The sequence below is a fragment of the Ceratina calcarata genome, unplaced genomic scaffold (assembly GCF_001652005.2).
Source record: "Ceratina calcarata isolate Rehan_Ccalc_2016 unplaced genomic scaffold, ASM165200v1 scaffold405.2, whole genome shotgun sequence".
In the NCBI taxonomy this organism is placed as follows: Eukaryota; Metazoa; Arthropoda; class Insecta; order Hymenoptera; family Apidae; genus Ceratina; species Ceratina calcarata.
The window spans coordinates 16,743-36,038 of record NW_017163970.1 but is presented as its reverse complement, the minus strand read 5'-3'; the positions used below and the strand labels follow the sequence as shown (position 1 = coordinate 36,038).

At 44.0% G+C, this 19,296-nt stretch overlaps 1 protein-coding gene across 1 annotated transcript in view; it reads left to right on the top strand.

Moving 5' to 3' along the window:
• LOC108626502 (discoidin domain-containing receptor tyrosine kinase B-like) overlaps positions 1-19,296 on the top strand; it is a 107,617-nt gene that overhangs the window by 74,412 nt on the left and 13,909 nt on the right. Inside the window, exons 2-3 of the mRNA XM_026814886.1 lie at positions 413-476; positions 12,613-12,744. Coding sequence (XP_026670687.1) covers positions 12,669-12,744 — 76 coding nt within the window. The 5' untranslated portion in view covers positions 413-476; positions 12,613-12,668. The remainder of the gene's footprint in view (positions 1-412; positions 477-12,612; positions 12,745-19,296) is intronic.

Below are 19,296 nucleotides of genomic sequence, written 5' to 3'. Positions count from 1 at the left end.
ATATGATACGAAGTTGTGTCCAAGATTTAGAGCGATGAGCTTTTAGGAATAATTACAGAGAAGTCAGATTTATTAAATTATTTGACGTGTTTCTTAAGTCACAGGGAATTTTTAATATATAATTACTAATATTCTAATATATGGTTTTGGTAATTCGTAATGTTAATATACAAAGTTCATGTTTCGAATGGAGAAATGCACGTATAAAAACGAGTCGGTAGATCTACTGTTAAGAAATGTAATTAATTTATCGAACAGTTGATTCGTAGTTAAAATCGAAATAGAAACTAGCGAACGAAATATGCGGAACGAATTTTGATGAACAGAATTGTATAGCACAATCACAATAATTGATAACAAAAGAGGTGATCCTGATTAAATGCTAAAAACAGATTTGCCGTTTCTGTTGCAGGTGAGCTCATCAATTCCGGCTATTCAGTCCAGCGGAAGGGGACTTTAACGCGATCGCGGAAACAGTGAGTGCCCGCACACGCAGCTTATTAAATCCTGTTAGCATCGGTTGCCGGGGTTCTGGGTTTTCGACGCATCTCGCAAAATAATCGGGGAGACTCGACGGCGTGGCCGGTAGCGCGTCGCGAAGGCACGCAGACCGAGGATCAAATAAAACCGACGCTTAACGCATTTAGTCGCGGAACAAAGGCTCGGTAATTTCGAAATGAAGCTCGGTCTCGTGTTTCCGACTTCCCTTACTCCCTCCGCGTCTTTTCTCTCCGCTTTTCTCTTTTGCCTCTCCACGTATACGATTGCGCCGTGTTTGATCACAGGGCGGGGGTGCATTCTCTCTACTAGTAGTAGAAAACTGCTCCAGTCTCGGCGCGCACCACCCCTCCTGCCCCCGGGCCTCTTCTTCTCCCTACGAAGTAAACTGTTTTCTTAGGCACTCGGAGCTCTTCAAAAATTCCTAAATATTTACTCGAGCGAAGGACCCCCAGACGGACGACACTTAAACGGTATTCCACGGGCACGGTACACGAAGATGGGCTTAAGCTCGCTAAAGGACGGATTAGAGCCACTCGTGCGCATCTTCTTTTCTCCTTCCTACCGTTCTCGTCTCCTCTTACTTCTTTCTCTCCGCTTTTTTTTTCTTCTCGAATTTCCGACCACGCGCGTGTATTTGCACTAAGGGATCGTTTCTCGAATCCACATCCCGGTTTCCTGAAACCTACTGTCGTTCCAACGATCGAACACGACAAATCGACCGTAACGCTAAAATGCAATATTAAAACAGTTACTCAATTTTTGCAATGTATGTATGAATATATATGTACTCCACTGTAGATCGGTTGAATTTCGAATAAACTCCAGCGAAAATCTCTAAAATTTTGCACACTGTTTTATTAATTAATTATTATATCTTTAAAATAATTGTCTAATAACTTTTAACATTTCTCCGAAGCAAATAAATGAAATTCATTTGAAAAATATTTAAACCCTGTTCACGTTATCGTGATAAGCGTACTCCTCGTATCAATTGTCCAGAAATTATTACCAGTACAATATTAAATAAGAACATAGGATACGAATTTAATATTTCTACCGCAGATATCGGTAATTACTTGCAACGACTGAGAGTAGCTTCTTTGTGCAATGATACGCTGAATGAACCTTGTCCTCCTTCATGAAACCAGAATCGACCCGATTTCCTCGGGGTCAAACTAATTATTGTACCGAGCCGAGCTTACCCTGGATCACGAAGGTGTCGTAAAATACGTTTCGTGCCCCACGAAGTCGCAACGTGATCGCTGATTCCTCTCGAGTAAATCGTAATGGATGAATTCACCGATTAAATCTTATTAAAAAATCTATACAATTGCATGACACGCCGCAATCATAAAACCAATAAAAACTTGTGGCACTGATTAATTTTTATATAAAGCTAGGCTGTTATAATTGCAATTATAAAATTAATGAGTGCTCGTGTATTTAATTGAATTTACGGTTCGTTGAGATACAAATAGGTAAATCCATGGATAGAATCTCTCCCCGATACAAGAGATGTTCCTCAGTTTCCGTTTCTCGTTTCTTTTTTCGGGCCGGTAGCAGGCCTCCTCGATGCGAAAGCATTCCCTTGTTCGAAGTTCCCGCGCCTCCAACCACCGCTTCCACGCCCGTCGGATCCGCGATTTCCGTCTGAGAGCTTCGAAAAGTTTCGGCGGTGCTCGGATACCGGGGATTGCATTAAACATGAATAAACGATTTATGAGGACGAAATGGCTCCAGGGGGCTGCCGCCATCCCTCGTGAGGGGGAGGAGAGGTCCAAATAAAAGCAGGTTGACTCTCTTTTTCGATCCGCGTGGGTACGTGCACGCGATCGCGATCAGCCTCGCGTTTGTTCGCCGATAATTAATCGCCTGTGGAACACGCGTACGGGACCAGTTCTAAGGCTATCTCCTTTGTCATCGCGGCTGGTAATAATTTCTGGACAATCGATACGAGGAGTACGCTTGTCATGATAACGTGAACAGGGTTTAAATATTTTTCAAATGAATTTCATTTATTTGCTTCGGAGAAATGTTAAAAATCATTAGACAATTACTTTAAAGATATAATAATTAATTAATAGAACACTGGGCAAAGTTTTAGAGACTTTCGCTAGAGTTAATTCGAGAAGTTATTACATCTTGAGTTTTTATGTTTGAGGGCAACATTTTTTAACGTAACGTAAAATTATAGTTATTTGATAACTAATTGAAAATTTTCAGTTTCATTCAAGCCTTAATTATAGAACTTGTAGAAAATGTGAACACTTGCAATCCAGGTACAATCCTATTACAAAGTGCCAAAATTATATACTAGAATATTAGGAATTATACATTAAAAATTGTCTGTGACTTAAAAAAAACACGTGGAAGAATTCAATAAACTCTACCTCCCCATAAATATAAATTTCTATCGGTTCAAATATTGAACACAGCTTTTTATCACATTTCTTAAACTTGTGACATATATCCTACGGTTTATACAACTCGTTCGGAATTTGTTGTAATTACTCCAATTAGTTTTAATGACTAGCAACTTTAGACAGGAATCTCATACGTTTTTCTCGAACTCGGTAGTCTCGTCCGTCTGTAATTGCATACCATAAAGCAATCAGTATATCTCCATATCATTTTTTTTTTTTTACTATCATTACCAGTGGGATTCCACCTGAAGAAGAGGATATCGTTAAACATCCTTGTAATATCGCCATTAAAATACGAAAGTTTACAGCGTCGTTAGACGTCGTTTCTTTAATCACATCGGGAGAAAACATCAGAGTTCCGCGGAGTTCGTACGGATAATTCCTACCCCCGCCGTCCCCCGTGGCTCCTCCATCGAAAGGAGATGGATAGATAGATACCCGGTGCGCGGCGGTACGTCTTCCGGACTGGAATGCGAGTTTTCGAACAGAGATTACTCCGGGATGCATTATCGATGAGAGAAAACAGATAACGAGCGAATAATTCGTCCCCGCGACGTCTCTATCACGGGATCGGGGCTTCCGGAACCGGCGCGGCGCGGCATCGTTTCACGGCAGTTGGGAAAGTTTACTTTGCCGCGCGGGGCGCGGTTCGCCGCGAGCCAATTTGCGAGCGTCAGCTGCGTATTTCTGCGACTATTCTGAGTTTCTTGTGGCGTTCACCCGCGCGGTCGGAGGTGGTGGGACGTTTAAAAATGAACGAGATACAATATTTCCATTTTCACCCGGCAGTGATTCCCTCATATTTTTCACAGCCTTTGAGCCTGCGAGCTGTATTAATAAAAAAGTCCGGGCTCAAAGAAGCGCGCTGTCGTCGTCGCGATCGTCCGGGATCTTTATTGCTGCGATCAGTGAGCTCGCACCGTGTAATCTAATTATCGCGTTCGCGAGCGCTGGTGTCGGCTGCTCGTAAATTCTCGTGCATTCCGAAATAAAGACACGCGACGAACAATTGAACGGTTATCTATCAGCCGACTCCGAGCGAGAAAGGTGAAGCGTCGCGGTCTCAGTCGTTAATTCATTGGCGGGGTTTTATTGGGCCGTAACTCAGAAATGCGCGAGGAGCTGGTTCCTTCTTGTCCTTTTCGCGTGTAGGTGCACGCACATCGCGGTCCGAGGAATTGCCGTCAGGTGAACGTTAATTGCTCGGCAGATTTAATTAGGTTGTGAAAGAGCAGTCGGTGCCCCTCCTCGAGTCGAATTGATTAATTGAGCGAGGTGGAGGCTGCAAGCTGTTAATCGATAATTAATTTGCGTCAAAAGCTAATGCCCCGTCTCTCCCCCCTTGGGGGCGAAATAAAACGAAGTTCTAGCCTCCTCCGGTTGGAACGTCGCCTTGTCAGCAGTACGCATTGTTCTCGATATCCATTCCCAATGGAGTGTCGAGCTCCAGTTGCTCAGCCACTCCATTTCGTCCGGATGGTCGACTGCTCGGCTGCAGATTTCTCGGCCAATCTCGGCCGGCGTTAATGCCCCAGATGAAATCTGCATGGAAAGGTGAGCGGGATTCTACTTTCAAGGCTATCCGTCGCTCATATTTTATGCCGGTGGTAATTAGAAGAGGATCAAGAGTCCTTCGAGCGGACGAGCGTGAATCCAATTTAGGCTGCACTTCGTTTCCGAGAAACCTTTTTCTTCGCTCTAAATTTATTTTCATCCACGTACAAAATAACTTGCGAAAGAACACTTTTAAGTTTAGGAATTGATTCTTTGGAAAGTTAATTCGTAATAATTATTCCGAAATTTTCACGTACTTTCGAACGTTCAGCTTGACATTAACTCAGTGACAGAAATATTTTTGAAGTTTTTAATTCGTCACGTAAGAATTGTACTGAAGATTTTTTCAAACCGGCCTCGGATGTGTTTAAAGTTTCACAAAAGTCTGCATCGACGACAAGTTGCTCGAGTATCAATCGTTGCGCTATTCGAGAAACCGGTACTGGGAATCTGCGCGAAAAGGCAAGAACGCGAAGTGCACTCGAGTTGTATCGAGGCGCATCCACAGTCGGATTGTTACTATTGTTCTTGTACTATATTCCACCCCTGTGCTCGAACACAACGGGGCGAAACTGTGAGACGAAACCGTCGCGACGTAGGACGGGAGAATCGAAAGGCAAAACTGTAGCAGGCACCTAAGGAACCCGGCGGAAAGTGAGAGGGGTAGAAAGAGGAATCCTCGAAACGAAAGCAAAAGAAACGAGGGGGAGAGGCGCGCCGTTTCACTTGTTCGGAACATAAACTGGAACGGCAGACGTGTCGGTATGAAAATTTCAATCGGCCCTCGCTAAAGTGTCGGCGTAGCGACTATGTAGGAGTCGACGTCTCTGAAGGCGAAGAAGGAGGGTGGCGACGTAGAAATTCAGGTGGAGGGTCGAAAGGAGGGAGAGCGAGGGTAAAGTGGCTCTGGACCACGTATAGGCACCCACCTTCTCCCTCTTCCTCTCGTTACCACCTAGCATAACGCGTTCTCCCTTCGTGGCATTCTCCTCTTCTATCGTGCGAGGTCCTAGCCTCCGGCGAACTGCATAATTCATGGCCCTGCTACACCGACCGCCTCCCCAACGGACCCTCTTCCAGAGGGCCGACGCCAGCCAACCCTCCCACCCGTTCCCCCTCGGTTCCACCTGGCTTTCCAGGGTCAACCTTGGTCGATCCGCGTTATTATACGTGCGTGTTCGACTTCGCTCGAGTAAAATCACGCGTGCACCGGGGGAACGCGTTAGTCAAAGGTAATATAGGTACACGGGGCACGACCGTGGATAAAGTTGCCCGAAAGCGTTGGCTCTACGCACCGTAGTAAGAGACACGCAGAATGTAGGCGAATATTTCGGCTGAGTTATGAACGCACCCCCTGCCGTGGTAGCGGCGACCTAACGAGAGGAACGCCACGGGCCTCGACCGCTCTCGATCCTCTCGGAATACCTTAGCTTGACAGCGAACAAGATTCGAACGCCGGAGTAATGGATTTTTACGAGTTCGGGCCGCGGGGAACGTCTTCCACGCGATCCATTGTAACGCGTGTCACTTTTTATTCAGCATTGTACGTCTCCCGACTGTATTTTAGACTGTCTGTGGCTGGGGGATAGAGTGTCCGCGATGGATCTTGTAAAATCGAGACGAACACCCTAATTTGCATTCGAGGGGTTTACGTTTCAAGTGCTTCTTAGAGGACGGGTGATACGTCACTTTTATCATATTTCTTCTTCAGTCAGTTTTAAAATACTATAATGCGACACATTTTATTGTTTGAATTCTGAAAAATTCCTTTTATCCAATATGAATCTTGGTAGAAAATGATGAAAATGATCGCTGAATAAGCGGACTCTCATATAACATGATTAATATTTTATGTGTTATATGAATTCGCGTTATAGGAAAGGTTTTATGGGAATTTTATTTGTGTAACATAAATTTTATCCATATTTTTAGTTTAGTTTTTAAGTATACATGCAAGGTCTATGTACAGGTAAATCGTCTACCTCTTTAAGGTGCTAATTATATCAATAAGAAATAAGTAAATGAATAGTAAGCGTCATAGTAATTCGCATTGTAAGAATTAACGTTATATGGGAATCTACTGTACTCGCAATAAGTCCTCCAGATATTGAAGTGGTTGTTCATGTTCATATCGCAGTGACCAGTTGACCATCTCGAGTGTCGTTGAATTCTCGTCGAGGATAGATCGTCGCCTCTGAGCGATGTCGCGCTCGGGGTGCGAGCTGTTCCAGCCTCCGCGAGGCCGTGTACGCGCCGATGGAAGACAAAGTGTTCACCCGCAGCTACGAAACCGCTCGGAATTAATACGAGACCGGCTCGCGTGGTGCGGAGAAGCGGATATCCCGGGGCCCGAGCCGTTTACTCTCCTACCGTGGAGCGTACCGGTTTCTCGCGTTGAATAAATGAGAGACGCACTGCACATCTCGGGCTGCCATCGCTCGCGTTCGAAGATAAACATCAGTGCCAGCAGCGTCCAACGGCACACGGTAGTCGAACGGTGCCCTCGTAATTAGCCGCGCTCCGAGCGGTTCTCCTCTTTTTCGCGCGTTCACAAGAATGCTCGATCGCGGCCGTTTGTGAACTGTCCGGCTACCGATCAAAGAAACCCGCGGAAGAGAAATCTTTTTGATAGATGAGCGCCCCTCCGGCTGAACAGAATCTCTAGGATTAAGAATGCAACAAGTTTTTTATATCTATTGATTTAGTTTTAAGAAATTCTCGAAGCTATGATCGATCTGAAAGTTATTATTATTATTATTATTATTATTATTATTATTATTATTATTATTATTATTATTATTGACTTTTGATAGTTTCATCAACTACAAAATACATTAGTAGATTACAGATTTTATGTACTTATAGAAAAATGGATTGTACGAAATTAGGTAATTTACTATAGTTTTAATTTCTATCACAGTGCCTTAGGGAAATTCAAAGCTTACTTGACTCGAACTATGAAACAAGGATAAATGTTACAATAGTCTGATAATAGTTTGAACCGTTATCTCGAGAAGGAAAATGAAAATGGCTGACAGGTGAACAGTGGAATCTAGGATAGGTGGACTTGTGTAAATTTTATAGATCCTGTTCGAAGCCGAACGGCATACATCGTGGACGCACGATGTTGCTTCTGATTTGGCGGAATGGCCGGCAGTAAAACCTGTTTGTACGTCTCTCCGAGGCGACGTCCTCCGACGCAGGTTCGCCGGCGAAGAGAGCGAGGGCTCGTTGCATTTCCGGCAAGATACCGTAAAGCGTAAGTGACTCGGTTAACCGCCGCCGGTACTCCGTGGAAATGCTATTTGCGTCCTAGGGAAATCCAGCCGACGTCGTCCATTTTCCTCCCTCCTTCCCTGTCCGTTTGGTTCAATCTGAATTTTGACGACGTCGTCAAAGTGCTCTCCTCCTTTTAAGAGAAGCACCTACACTCCATGCCGTATGAAACTGGCCTAATGAAATTGACGGGGCGAGTCCTTGACTCGAGAATTGAATTAAATCATATTGGAAGTGATCTTGGTTTTTGATCTCATAATTAATAATCTCGTCTAATATTTAGGGTGTTCAAAAACTCATTCATTTCTGAAGTATACCTGAACGTTTTTCATATGTAAAAGGTCTTTGCGGAAGCTTCGTGATTTTATAAGAAAAAGATGCTAACCATAAGAATGCATGGAAATGAACAGAGAACAAGATTCTATCTTTATTTTTGTCATTGACTGTATAAAATTATTTAGACAAAACGAGAAATAAACAAAGTCTTCTCAAGTTTTCAGAGCAGAATTTACTGTAAGCTCACGCCCTAAACCGAACGTTTTCCAATAGACCAATCGTTCCAATCACATCCACCCCTACGAGCTTTTCCAGGCGATCGAGCTCTGCCGTAGAAGGGTATAATAGAGGCTGCCGGAGAAGTGGTTCGCATCGAGAAGCCTCGAATTAGTCGCGGGGATTCGTAGCCGGAGGGCGCGTGAAAGTAAAACAGAAGAGGTCTCGCGGCACACGCACATGTGTTTCCACCTTCCGCGGCGTTTCACTATTAAAGCGACGGCGCGCGGACCCACCCGCGTCGCGATTTCCCTCTGCTCCTCGCCGCGCGAGACGGTCTACGAAAATAAGTCGCTACGCGCCCCGGCAATTACGCGAGAGGACGACTTCGTCGACTTTTAATTTGCCTGGCCACTCGCTCCTCTCCTGGCGCGTCTCGCCTTTTCCGAGAATTTTACGCGCGCGAATTTACGCGAGATGAAAACGAACTTTTCGGCTCTTTGTGCGGCACGCGCGGCGACCACTTCCTTCCATCCAGCGGGTCTCGTAAATCCCCACGAGCTGGAAAGCCGGCGAGTGTTTTCCCACCGCGCCGCGTCGGGAAACACCCGTCGACGCGAGTTTTCTCGAGCGAACTCGAGGATCTCGTTTCCGCCCGCCGGCACTTAACGATCCGGCAGCCATTAGTCGCGCGAGAACCCACGGCCAGGAATAATAATACGCTAATTCTAGCGTGGCTACTTCGAACCGGCTAGTTTGTCTCGCCGGACGGGTCGACAGGTATCAATCAAGCGGCACTTCAGTTTCTCCGACATCAACGAGAAATTGATTTCATCCTCTTTTTCTGATGTTCCGATCCTCTTGTCTCACAGGTTTTAAAACACGTATTAATATTTTATTTCGATATCAATTTCCCTGGTATAAAAATACGAATTTGCAAACATCTGCGGTTTTTATTAATAACTGCGCTCGAAAAATCTAGAGTCGTCGTAATTGGGCGATATATTTTTTCCCCGACGAATTCGGTTCTGCTGTTGCACGCACGATTGCCTGGCTCACGGATTTTCGCTGCCAGTTGGGAAATGATTAAAAAACTTGCGACTGCTAATGGGACGTCGGAGGTTTTTCAGATTTATCGATGTGCCAAACGTCATACTTCTCGCGAAACTACTCGCAGGGGTTTGAATAGGGAGGGGTTGGGGGGGTACTAGTTTGGATACAAATTTTTCGTCCGCCCGAGAGTTTCTCGACGAGCTCCGGTTAACGATCCGGGAACGGCTTGCTCGTTTATATGCCCGTACGCAAGTCCTGCTACTATTCCCACACCTCTCCCCTGGCTACCATTACGGGAGCGTGTCTTTTCAAGAAAATCGTGGCTGTTCTGCAAAACGACTGTGCAAACGTCCCGAAGAAACCTGTTTTAATTGCGTTCGAATTAGTGAAGCAAGACCCGTGAAATTTGCCTCTGCGAAGTCCTGTAGACTTAATCTCAGCACGGAATTCATTCTGTTCATATAAACGTCTAATTGCAAATTGAATTATGATATTTATGCGATAATGATGTGAAACGTAAGGTTCCTGTAGTACATTTTATCTGAACAAGGAATTTACTCTGTCCATATAAACGTCCAATTGCAAATTAAATTATAATATTTATGCGATAAAGACGTAAGAGGTCTCACAGGTATGAAATGTACGGTTGATAATTTTAATTTAATTACCCCGTCGAAAGACCAGTTTGCCTGTTCGATCGCCATAAATCAGTGCGCGCAGCTGGTACGAGAGGAACGTCGAACGCGTTAAAAGGAAGAGTCGGTAGCATAAACGAATGCGTTATTTAAAGAGAGGCGAATGGCATGGAAATCGAGCGTCCAGGGAACGTACAAGGGCACTTTATGCGGCGGCTCTTTGCTAAAACTCGGGACGCGTAGAAGGTGGTGTTGTTTCGCTGGATGAGAGATCGCCGGCGTGCGTATCTCGAAGCTAACCGCGAACAAACGGGCCACTAAATCCGCGTGATTTCTTCGTTTCCAGGCCGTATCGCGGCGAGATTTACAGGAGACGTTAGACGTCGGCGCCAATGCTGGAAATAGCGGGTACCGGCGCGCAACCGGCCAACTATAAACTCACCCCTTTCGCGACCTCGATCGCTCTCCAGATATACCTAAGGTTGGCTCTAGGATGGAAAATACTGCCGCGGTCCCTGGAATTCCCTCGGTCGCGTTATTTTCCCGTTAAATTACTAGCGCGAGCCTCGGGAACTTCTCCCTCGGAATCGGCGAATTCCTCTCTAATGAGCCGTCCGTCTTCGCCAGGTCGGATGCGCAGAATCGATATTGCACTCGCGAGATTTGAACGTTATACGCAGTTCGTAAGTCTTACGGCACTTCCGGAAAGTCGACATTTTGCAGAAAAGATGTATCGCCAATTGTTCATCCATATTTATACATGGACGTCGGCCAGGAGGCAATAGACAATAATTCACTTAAGCACTGAAAAACGTAGTTACTCGGGCCAGCGCCGGGATAGATGACAGTTCGGCCGAGCAGCGAAAAACGAGGGGTCGACCGAATGTTGGATAACGTAATAATTCCGCCGAGTGGTCGAAAAAGCTACAATTCGATCCAGTGCTGTAAAACAATACAGTCCGCGAACATTTTACTAATAGTTGACAGTATATTCAAAATAAATACAAATTTCATAAATAAAATTCCATGATTCTTCATTGAATAGTCTCAGTTCTGACAGTATTTGCTATTGAGTGTTTATTCCCTAATAAACTATGCAATTTTAGAAATTTTGCACGTGCTTCTAATTTCAAATCATATTAGGAAAGCTCACGTTTTACAGCGTTCGGGTTGTCGACTTTCCGGTCAAATTGTTACGTTCTCCAGCAGCCGGTTGAATTAGTATCTTCTTCGCTGCTCGACAGAACTGTTATCATTCCCAGCGTTCGTCCAAGTAACTACGTTTTTCAGGTCTCAGGTGAATTATTACGTTTTGCCTCTGAGTCGACGACAACATCGCATTCGATTACGCATTAAAACTTATGGAGGCTCCACGCCGCGCACGAATCGCGGTAATAGATCCCCGTGACCAGTGATTAATCGCGCGTCGCGGTGGACTCGGAAAGTCCCGCGAATCGAACAAGCCTCGCCGCGAGCCACGGTCCGCTGCGCCGAGTAACTCGAGGATACACGCTATGACCTTAATTACTGTGTCGACTAATCGATCCTCCGCATTGTGATCGTGCTATCCCCGACACCGGTGCCCGACGTAAACCGCTCCACGGTGAATGGTATCTTAATTGCCGGTCGGATAACTCGATTCAGCCACTTAATCGATTATGTGCCTCTATGGAGCTGTCGCATTCGCATTCACTCGAGTCTTGATGAAATTTCCAGTCGTACATCGCGTCTGGGAAGTAGAATACCGGAATCTCAGGTTCCTGTATCAAAGAGACCTGGAATTCCCCGAACAGGGATGGTCGAACCACGGGCAACGGCTTCATTAAAACCGTCTGGCACGTTGTTTTTTCACGGTTCTCGAACGATATCGAGGAACCAGCACCGTGGAATCCGTACGCCGGACAGTATTATTCGCGATGGTAGCCCGATACACGAGGGAGAGCCGTAGAGGAAGGCAAGAAACGCGTCATCGAGCCGGGATTTTTCCACGGGTCGTTGAATAACGAGCTGGCTCCCTAAACTTGCCAGATAAGCATCGCGAAGTAGTCGAAGAAACTGCCGTTAATTAGCCAAAAAGTGAAGGCTCGCCTATGCTACGCAGGATCCCTCCTTGCTTTTTTCTCCGATCCGCGCCACGACGGCACCACCGTGAATAAAGTACAGTCCTCCTCGTCGGCCCGCTCCCCCGCGCGGCTCACCCTCCCATCGCCATCCGGTGCGCACGAGCTTCGCCCCCTCGGTCGTAGAGAAGAACGAGCAACGAAAGGGCCCCACGGCGTTTTCTCCTCTCTTTCCTCCTCGTTCTTTCGCCTCTCCTCTACGCCGTCCGAACTCCCGATCCTAATCTCGATAATGACGCGTAATGGTTGCTGGCGTGAATGTAGCTCTTTGTCCGTGGCTCCTGTACCGGTCGTATATCTGTCCGGTGCGAGAGCCGCGCCATTTCACCCCGGCGAAAAGCACGGGGAGTCCGAAACGGCCGTTTCCAGCCTCTGTTTTTCTATCCCGCAGCCTCTCTTTATATCCCAGGAATTTCCTGAGAACTTTCGATTGCTTTCTTTCTACTAGCTGCCGATTCCATATTGCCATTCCCCGTTCTTGCTCCGGGTTTTTGTTTTCGTTAGATAATTTCCTGTACGCAACGCTGGTTTCTCATTATCATCCCGGTGTTCTTACAGATACGGTTATGAGAGTTCGATGACCACTGGATAGCGGACCATCCATCGACGCCACCATGGACTACCTGCAGACGTGCCTCATCTTCTATCTATTGATCCTCTGTTTCTGTGGAGGACGAACCATAGACATATGTAAGTATACATATTAATTGACTTTTTCTATCAGAATGTCTACCATAATTATGATGGACATATAGAGGATGTGTTCTTCCGGTGATATTATTTCGTTTTGATATTGGATGGTTTCCAGGATGGTTATAAAAGGTGTTGGTTCAGTTTTGCTCTTTGCTATAAAGTACACATCCCAATTTCCGTTCAACTCACAATTCCTACTCACCGACTTAATTTTCTATAATTTGAAGATAACACAGAATTATAGAAAAATACGCCAGTGAGTAGAAGTTGTGACGTAAACAGAAATTAGTACATTTATTAATGCAATAGACATAAACAGTATATCGCTTAATCCAACCAAAAGATTTAATTATTTACAATTAAAAAAATATAAGATGCCAAAAGAAAAACTGTAGAACGTTCCTAACTACTTTCTAATCGACGCAAAGCGTATCAAAACGCGGTATTCGAAGTAACCCGTTTATCTAACCAGCGACAGAAAATCGATGGCGTCTTCGGTGTTTCTCGCCGGGTGCGAGGCGGGAATACGTGTTTACATCCGAGACCATAATTCTCGCGTCGGTAACAAGCCCTGGCCGTTCGGGACTGATAAAAACGAGAACGAATCCCTCCGTTACGCTTGTACCAACATCGTCGACCCCTTCGCGCCGCGTATTCGAACCGCAGTTTCTGCTCTGCTTGCTTTCCATCCCATTGACTTTGGATTCGGGATGGGAGAGTCACCCTGCGTCAGGTAAACAGGCCCAGGATCTTGCAAAGTATCCGGGCAAGAAAGGCTTTTAGGTACTCGTTCGTGAAATCGACACTCTGTCAAATGTACAACCCCGTTCATGAGTCTTGAAACATTGTAAAACACGTAACCGAGACGTTGAATAAATAAAAGAAAATTTGTGATATTTTAATGCAATTATTTCTGTTTAAAAGCAATTCCATTGCAATTATTCATGATTTGTCACATGAAACCCATTATATGATTAAACACAATATTTATAATTCATGATTGTAGTAAATGTCTCAATTTATTGCATATGAAGTTATAGAAAAAAGAAGAACAGTAAATAGGAATTGTGACGTGAACCAAAATTCGGACATTTACTCAGCCTTACTAATTTGTCAGCCTTGTTTAAATATAATAAGCAATTGTTTTAACGCTTATGAACAGGAGTGTATCTCGCGGCACCCTCTTCTGAACTTGAAACTCAGCCGCGAGCACCGGAAAGATGGATGGTGTCGGTGTTTCGGTCTGGTTGCGCGCCCGGCCGCCTCGCGATACACGGTATAACAATTTTAGAAAGAAATAAATCTACGCCGGGCAGAATGTTTAATGGAGTGGGCGGGATCGCGTTTTTGTCGAACTTGCGGCTGGGCTAAGCAACGGGGGAGGAAGGTGCGAGGCGTTCTTGCGAGATGGAGATTGAAATTTATCGCAACGCCGCTAATGACGAGAATCGCTGGACGAACGATGATGGTAGTTAAGTGGTCGCAGGAACGGAGCGGTGATTTTTAAGAATTTTTTCAATGTCAATTCTGGCGTTGATAGATGGCCGCGGGAGATTAGTAATTTCCTCAAACGATATCACGTTGGGAATTCCATCACGATTCTCAACCCCTAATGCGTTTAATTTTTTCGCCACGTACTTAAGATTTGCATACAAAAACGAGTCAATTACTATTTGTTGTATTATCATTAGTCGTGTGATAGTTACTTATTTTTTATTTTATTTATTAGAGTACATAAATCGACTATAGTTGTACGTTAGACTCATATAAATTGTCTTTTGCATCTGCATAAACTGCATCTCATAATGTTTACTAGTTTTCTAAATAGAAAGAGCAGATATTTAGTTTTGACAAGTACATATCTTATGTGATAGTTCCATTTTAGTTAGAGTAGCATATAACTCGCTATATAATTGAAGGAATGTTATATAACAATTTGCTTTTTACGTAATTTCAGGAAATATGATTTATTACATTGCATTGTAATGGATGGTCCAAGAGTTAAATAGTTCTGATTTTCTAAAGGACAGATTCTGATGCCTTGAGTACTAGTAGGACCAGAGAGCAATATAAAGGAGTTCGACAGTCGTTTCTGCAGATTTAATGAGCGGACGGGTCGTAAATCGACGGACGGGAACAATAAGTAACAATCGGGTGAAATATAAATAGTGTTTCGGATGCGACGAAAGCTGTCCTGGGTTAGAAAACGGGAGGGGAATGGGAAACCGTGGCGACGAGGGACCGGAGAGATATCGGCCCTCCTGCGGTGAGTGAACTTGTACGTCGAACCGCGTTGGTAAATTCGCGGTCGTGTTAAGCGGGTCGGGGCGAGCGAGGGCCGAGGCTGGAAGGGCTGCAGGCCAGTTAAAGCGCGCATAAATTGCAATGTTAATGTTGCCTGCGATACATAAACATGTTGTACGTCGGTCGGATTGCGGTCCGCGCGCGGTGCCAGCTTGCACACGGGCGCGTGCACGCGGGGGAGAGGGGAGATCGAGTAGTCGTCGTCGTCGCCGTTCGGTTTCGCGTATTCGATTCAACCGGGCACTACAACGCGTGTGCGCGACGCTTTTAACGGAGCCTGATTGCAAGGGCCACGCGACACGCCTGTGTCCGGCTCGCGTGCGCCGCTGGACAGGATTCGCGAAGCGGCCGCGAGAAAAGGAGCAAACCGCGATATTCGCGGCCCGCTCACTCGCTCGTGATTGGTGGCTACCGGCTGCACGCATGTGCCAGGAGATGGAAATGTTTTATGCCAGCGACGCTCGTCCTTTTTGATACGGATAAGAATGAAATACTGCTGGGGTTTGGACCTCGCTCAATATGTATTATACGTTCGGAATGAAAGCTATATTTATTTTAATCGTGATTTTAACTAAGAATAAAAAATATGTAACTGACATTGAAAAAAAAGTATAATGACGAGACTCCAGTTTTTTATACAAATTGAAATATTTATGGTATCAGTGAAAGAAATGAATTCCGATGAACATTATAATAAGCACTCATTTTTTAACCCTTTCAGTGCCAACGACGATATATCGTTGAATGAGAAATCCTATGAATGAAATTATAAGAGTTTAAAATTGAGTAAAGCACAACTCTTGCACTCAAAAGGGTTAATATTTTGTTTATTTTCAAAAATGGCATTCTTTATATTTACTACCACTACAATTTTTCTATAAATACATAAAATCCACAGTCTGATATTGTCAGTTTTTTTTAGAATCTTGTTCATGATGTAACGTACAATGTTTTTGATACCAAAGAAGGGAAGAAGGAAGTTGAAAAAGACTGTAATCGCTCGTTCCAGTTACATGAATCATGCGGAACGTTTCAATCGTGGGAACGCGGCGAGAAAAGAGTGTTTTATTTTGAGGACCCCAGCCCTCTTCCTCCTCGACTCGATAGTGTTCCCATCAAAATGCACATGCGATCGAGTATCTGTGATTAAACCGAGCGCACCCAGTAATTCCTTATTTCACGCGAACATTGAATCGAATCGTCCATCGATAACAGTAATGTTAAAAATGCACGTATGTATGTAGGACAATAATTCTTATATTCGCGGCCCGCTCACTCGCTCGTGATTGGTGGCTACCGGCTGCACGCATGTGCCAGGAGATGGAAATGTTTTATGCCAGCGACGCTCGTCCTTTTTGATACGGATAAGAATGAAATACTGCTGGGGTTTGGACCTCGCTCAATATGTATTATACGTTCGGAATGAAAGCTATATTTATTTTAATCGTGATTTTAACTAAGAATAAAAAATATGTAACTGACATTGAAAAAAAAGTATAATGACGAGACTCCAGTTTTTTATACAAATTGAAATATTTATGGTATCAGTGAAAGAAATGAATTCCGATGAACATTATAATAAGCACTCATTTTTTAACCCTTTCAGTGCCAACGACGATATATCGTTGAATGAGAAATCCTATGAATGAAATTATAAGAGTTTAAAATTGAGTAAAGCACAACTCTTGCACTCAAAAGGGTTAATATTTTGTTTATTTTCAAAAATGGCATTCTTTATATTTACTACCACTACAATTTTTCTATAAATACATAAAATCCACAGTCTGATAGTGTCAGTTTTTTTTAGAATCTTGTTCATGATGTAACGTACAATGTTTTTGATACCAAAGAAGGGAAGAAGGAAGTTGAAAAAGACTGTAATCGCTCGTTCCAGTTACATGAATCATGCGGAACGTTTCAATCGTGGGAACGCGGCGAGAAAAGAGTGTTTTATTTTGAGGACCCCAGCCCTCTTCCTCCTCGACTCGATAGTGTTCCCATCAAAATGCACATGCGATCGAGTATCTGTGATTAAACCGAGCGCACCCAGTAATTCCTTATTTCACGCGAACATTGAATCGAATCGTCCATCGATAACAGTAATGTTAAAAATGCACGTATGTATGTAGGACAATAATTCTCGACCCATTTTTTAAAATTTCGTTAAATATCGTATAAATTTCGTTAAATATCGTATTAAATTTTCGTATAAATTTCGTTATTATATTGGTGCATTAAAATTTTTAATTTTCTTAAATAAAAAAGTGATCGAACATATAAATTTTATATTCATACTGTTTTATTCACATTTCATTTCATACTTTTATTTACATTCAATTGCAAAATGAAATTACATGAGAAATGGTTTCTTAATAATTATATAAGCTAAAATTATTTTGATTTTGCAACTGAATATAAATCTTCAGGTCTTGTCTTCCTAGAGGAATCTAATCCAATGAAAACCGGGTCGAAAATCATTGCTGTACAATGTACATGCATACTACAGACCTGACTGTAGTAGAGATGTTCACGAATGCATGAGTATTGATGGTAGTGATAGAGTGTGTCCAGGGTGGGAGAATCGTTACGCGAAAGCCCTCTTGCGATATGGTATTGTCATCGGTCCGTGGGCACCCGCGACCCCTTTCCAACCCTTCCAATTATTCCCAGATCCATTAGGTAGGCGCGCACCGCTGATGAAATTGTCGGCGTATTAACATAACCGAGCGACAATTAAATCGTCACGGCGCGCATACCATACCGATTTTGGCCATTGTGGAATTTCACAAGGGACAGCACCTTAAGAATCCGCGGAATTCCGGTGTAATTTTTTAATTGAAGTGAGTCAGTAGTGCTGAATGCCGCGTGACGCGTGGCTCAAGACCGTCCAGAATTTCCGGTGAATTCGACGCATTCCAGGGTAAAAGGGTTACGTCTGCACCTCAGCTGTTCTATAGCAATTGTGGAATTTACAATCTTGTGGTATATCTTTTGTAAATTCAGCAGCTAAAAACGCATTATCATTATTATTATCATTTTATAAATTCGTATGTTTGTTTTTATCTTCCAATTTAATTTCCATTTGACTTCTCTGTACAACTGATATAAAGAATGGACAGTCTACTTTTAGTTTATTCCGCTCGTAATTTTTTCTCATGAAATCTGTTTATCTTTCTAAACGCAGACTGTGTATTTTTCTTTTAAAACTAGGATAATAAACACGAGCTAGCTGACAGATTTCCCATGCTCCATAGTTTGATCCCTAAATCAGTGTAGATTTTTTACTGATTCCGCGACTGCGAACCGAACGGACGCGTCCGTCACAACACGTCGCGGCGGTGATCGTTGCAATTTGTCATGGCTTTGTACGAGTCGCGGCAATCATTAACACCGGTGGCACATCTCTACTTTCGCGGAGTTTGTTTAACACGTCGAATCGCTGGCAACGACAAAGGGTCCCGGCGACTGCACGTGTTCGTCGTATGTCTCTAAGATATAAAATCGTGCCCGCGTAAACATTCCCAAGCCCGACGGACCGACATCTGTTCTCTTACCCTTTCTCGTCAGGCTTGATCACGTGCCAGAAGCGAGACGTCCTCGTTACGACGTCTTCACGCGTTTAATGACGCCTGTTAAATTATTGACTTCACTCTATCAGATAGAAATCATCCGGAATTTGTTATAGGAAAAACTGTCTTGTGACAAGCGAAATACATAAATGTCATCTACTCGTCTTACAACAGATCAGTTTGTTAAACAATTTGTTATTAATTTTCATTTAAAATAATTTTCTTCTAAATGACAGATCGGCATCTCAGTTCCTATAATTCATGTTGTATCGTGAGACTGTGGAGGGATGAATAGAGGAGATTCCGAGGGATCTGAAAGGACGTCAGCTGTCAGACGTCGCCGTCGAGTGTAATAATCCTCGACTTTCAACCACGAAGGGCCGCCGTCAATCCGCCGCGGATCTGTATTTTCATAAGTCTAGGCCGCGAGAGCAAACACCATATCTCCGGGTCGAGTGCCGTCTCCGTAGGGTTGAAACCCTTTACACGTGCATTCTGCCTCTTGCGCGTGATTGTCGACTTGAAGCTTGTGATTCAGAAGGTTCAAGTCTCACAATCAAAGTGAAGATCTGTTAAGCTGTACATAGTTGTACGGTAAACAAATAGGTAGGAAATCTATTTCTATTGGGTTCTCGGTTCTTCATACTTAACACTAGATTGCCCAAGGAAGTCATTT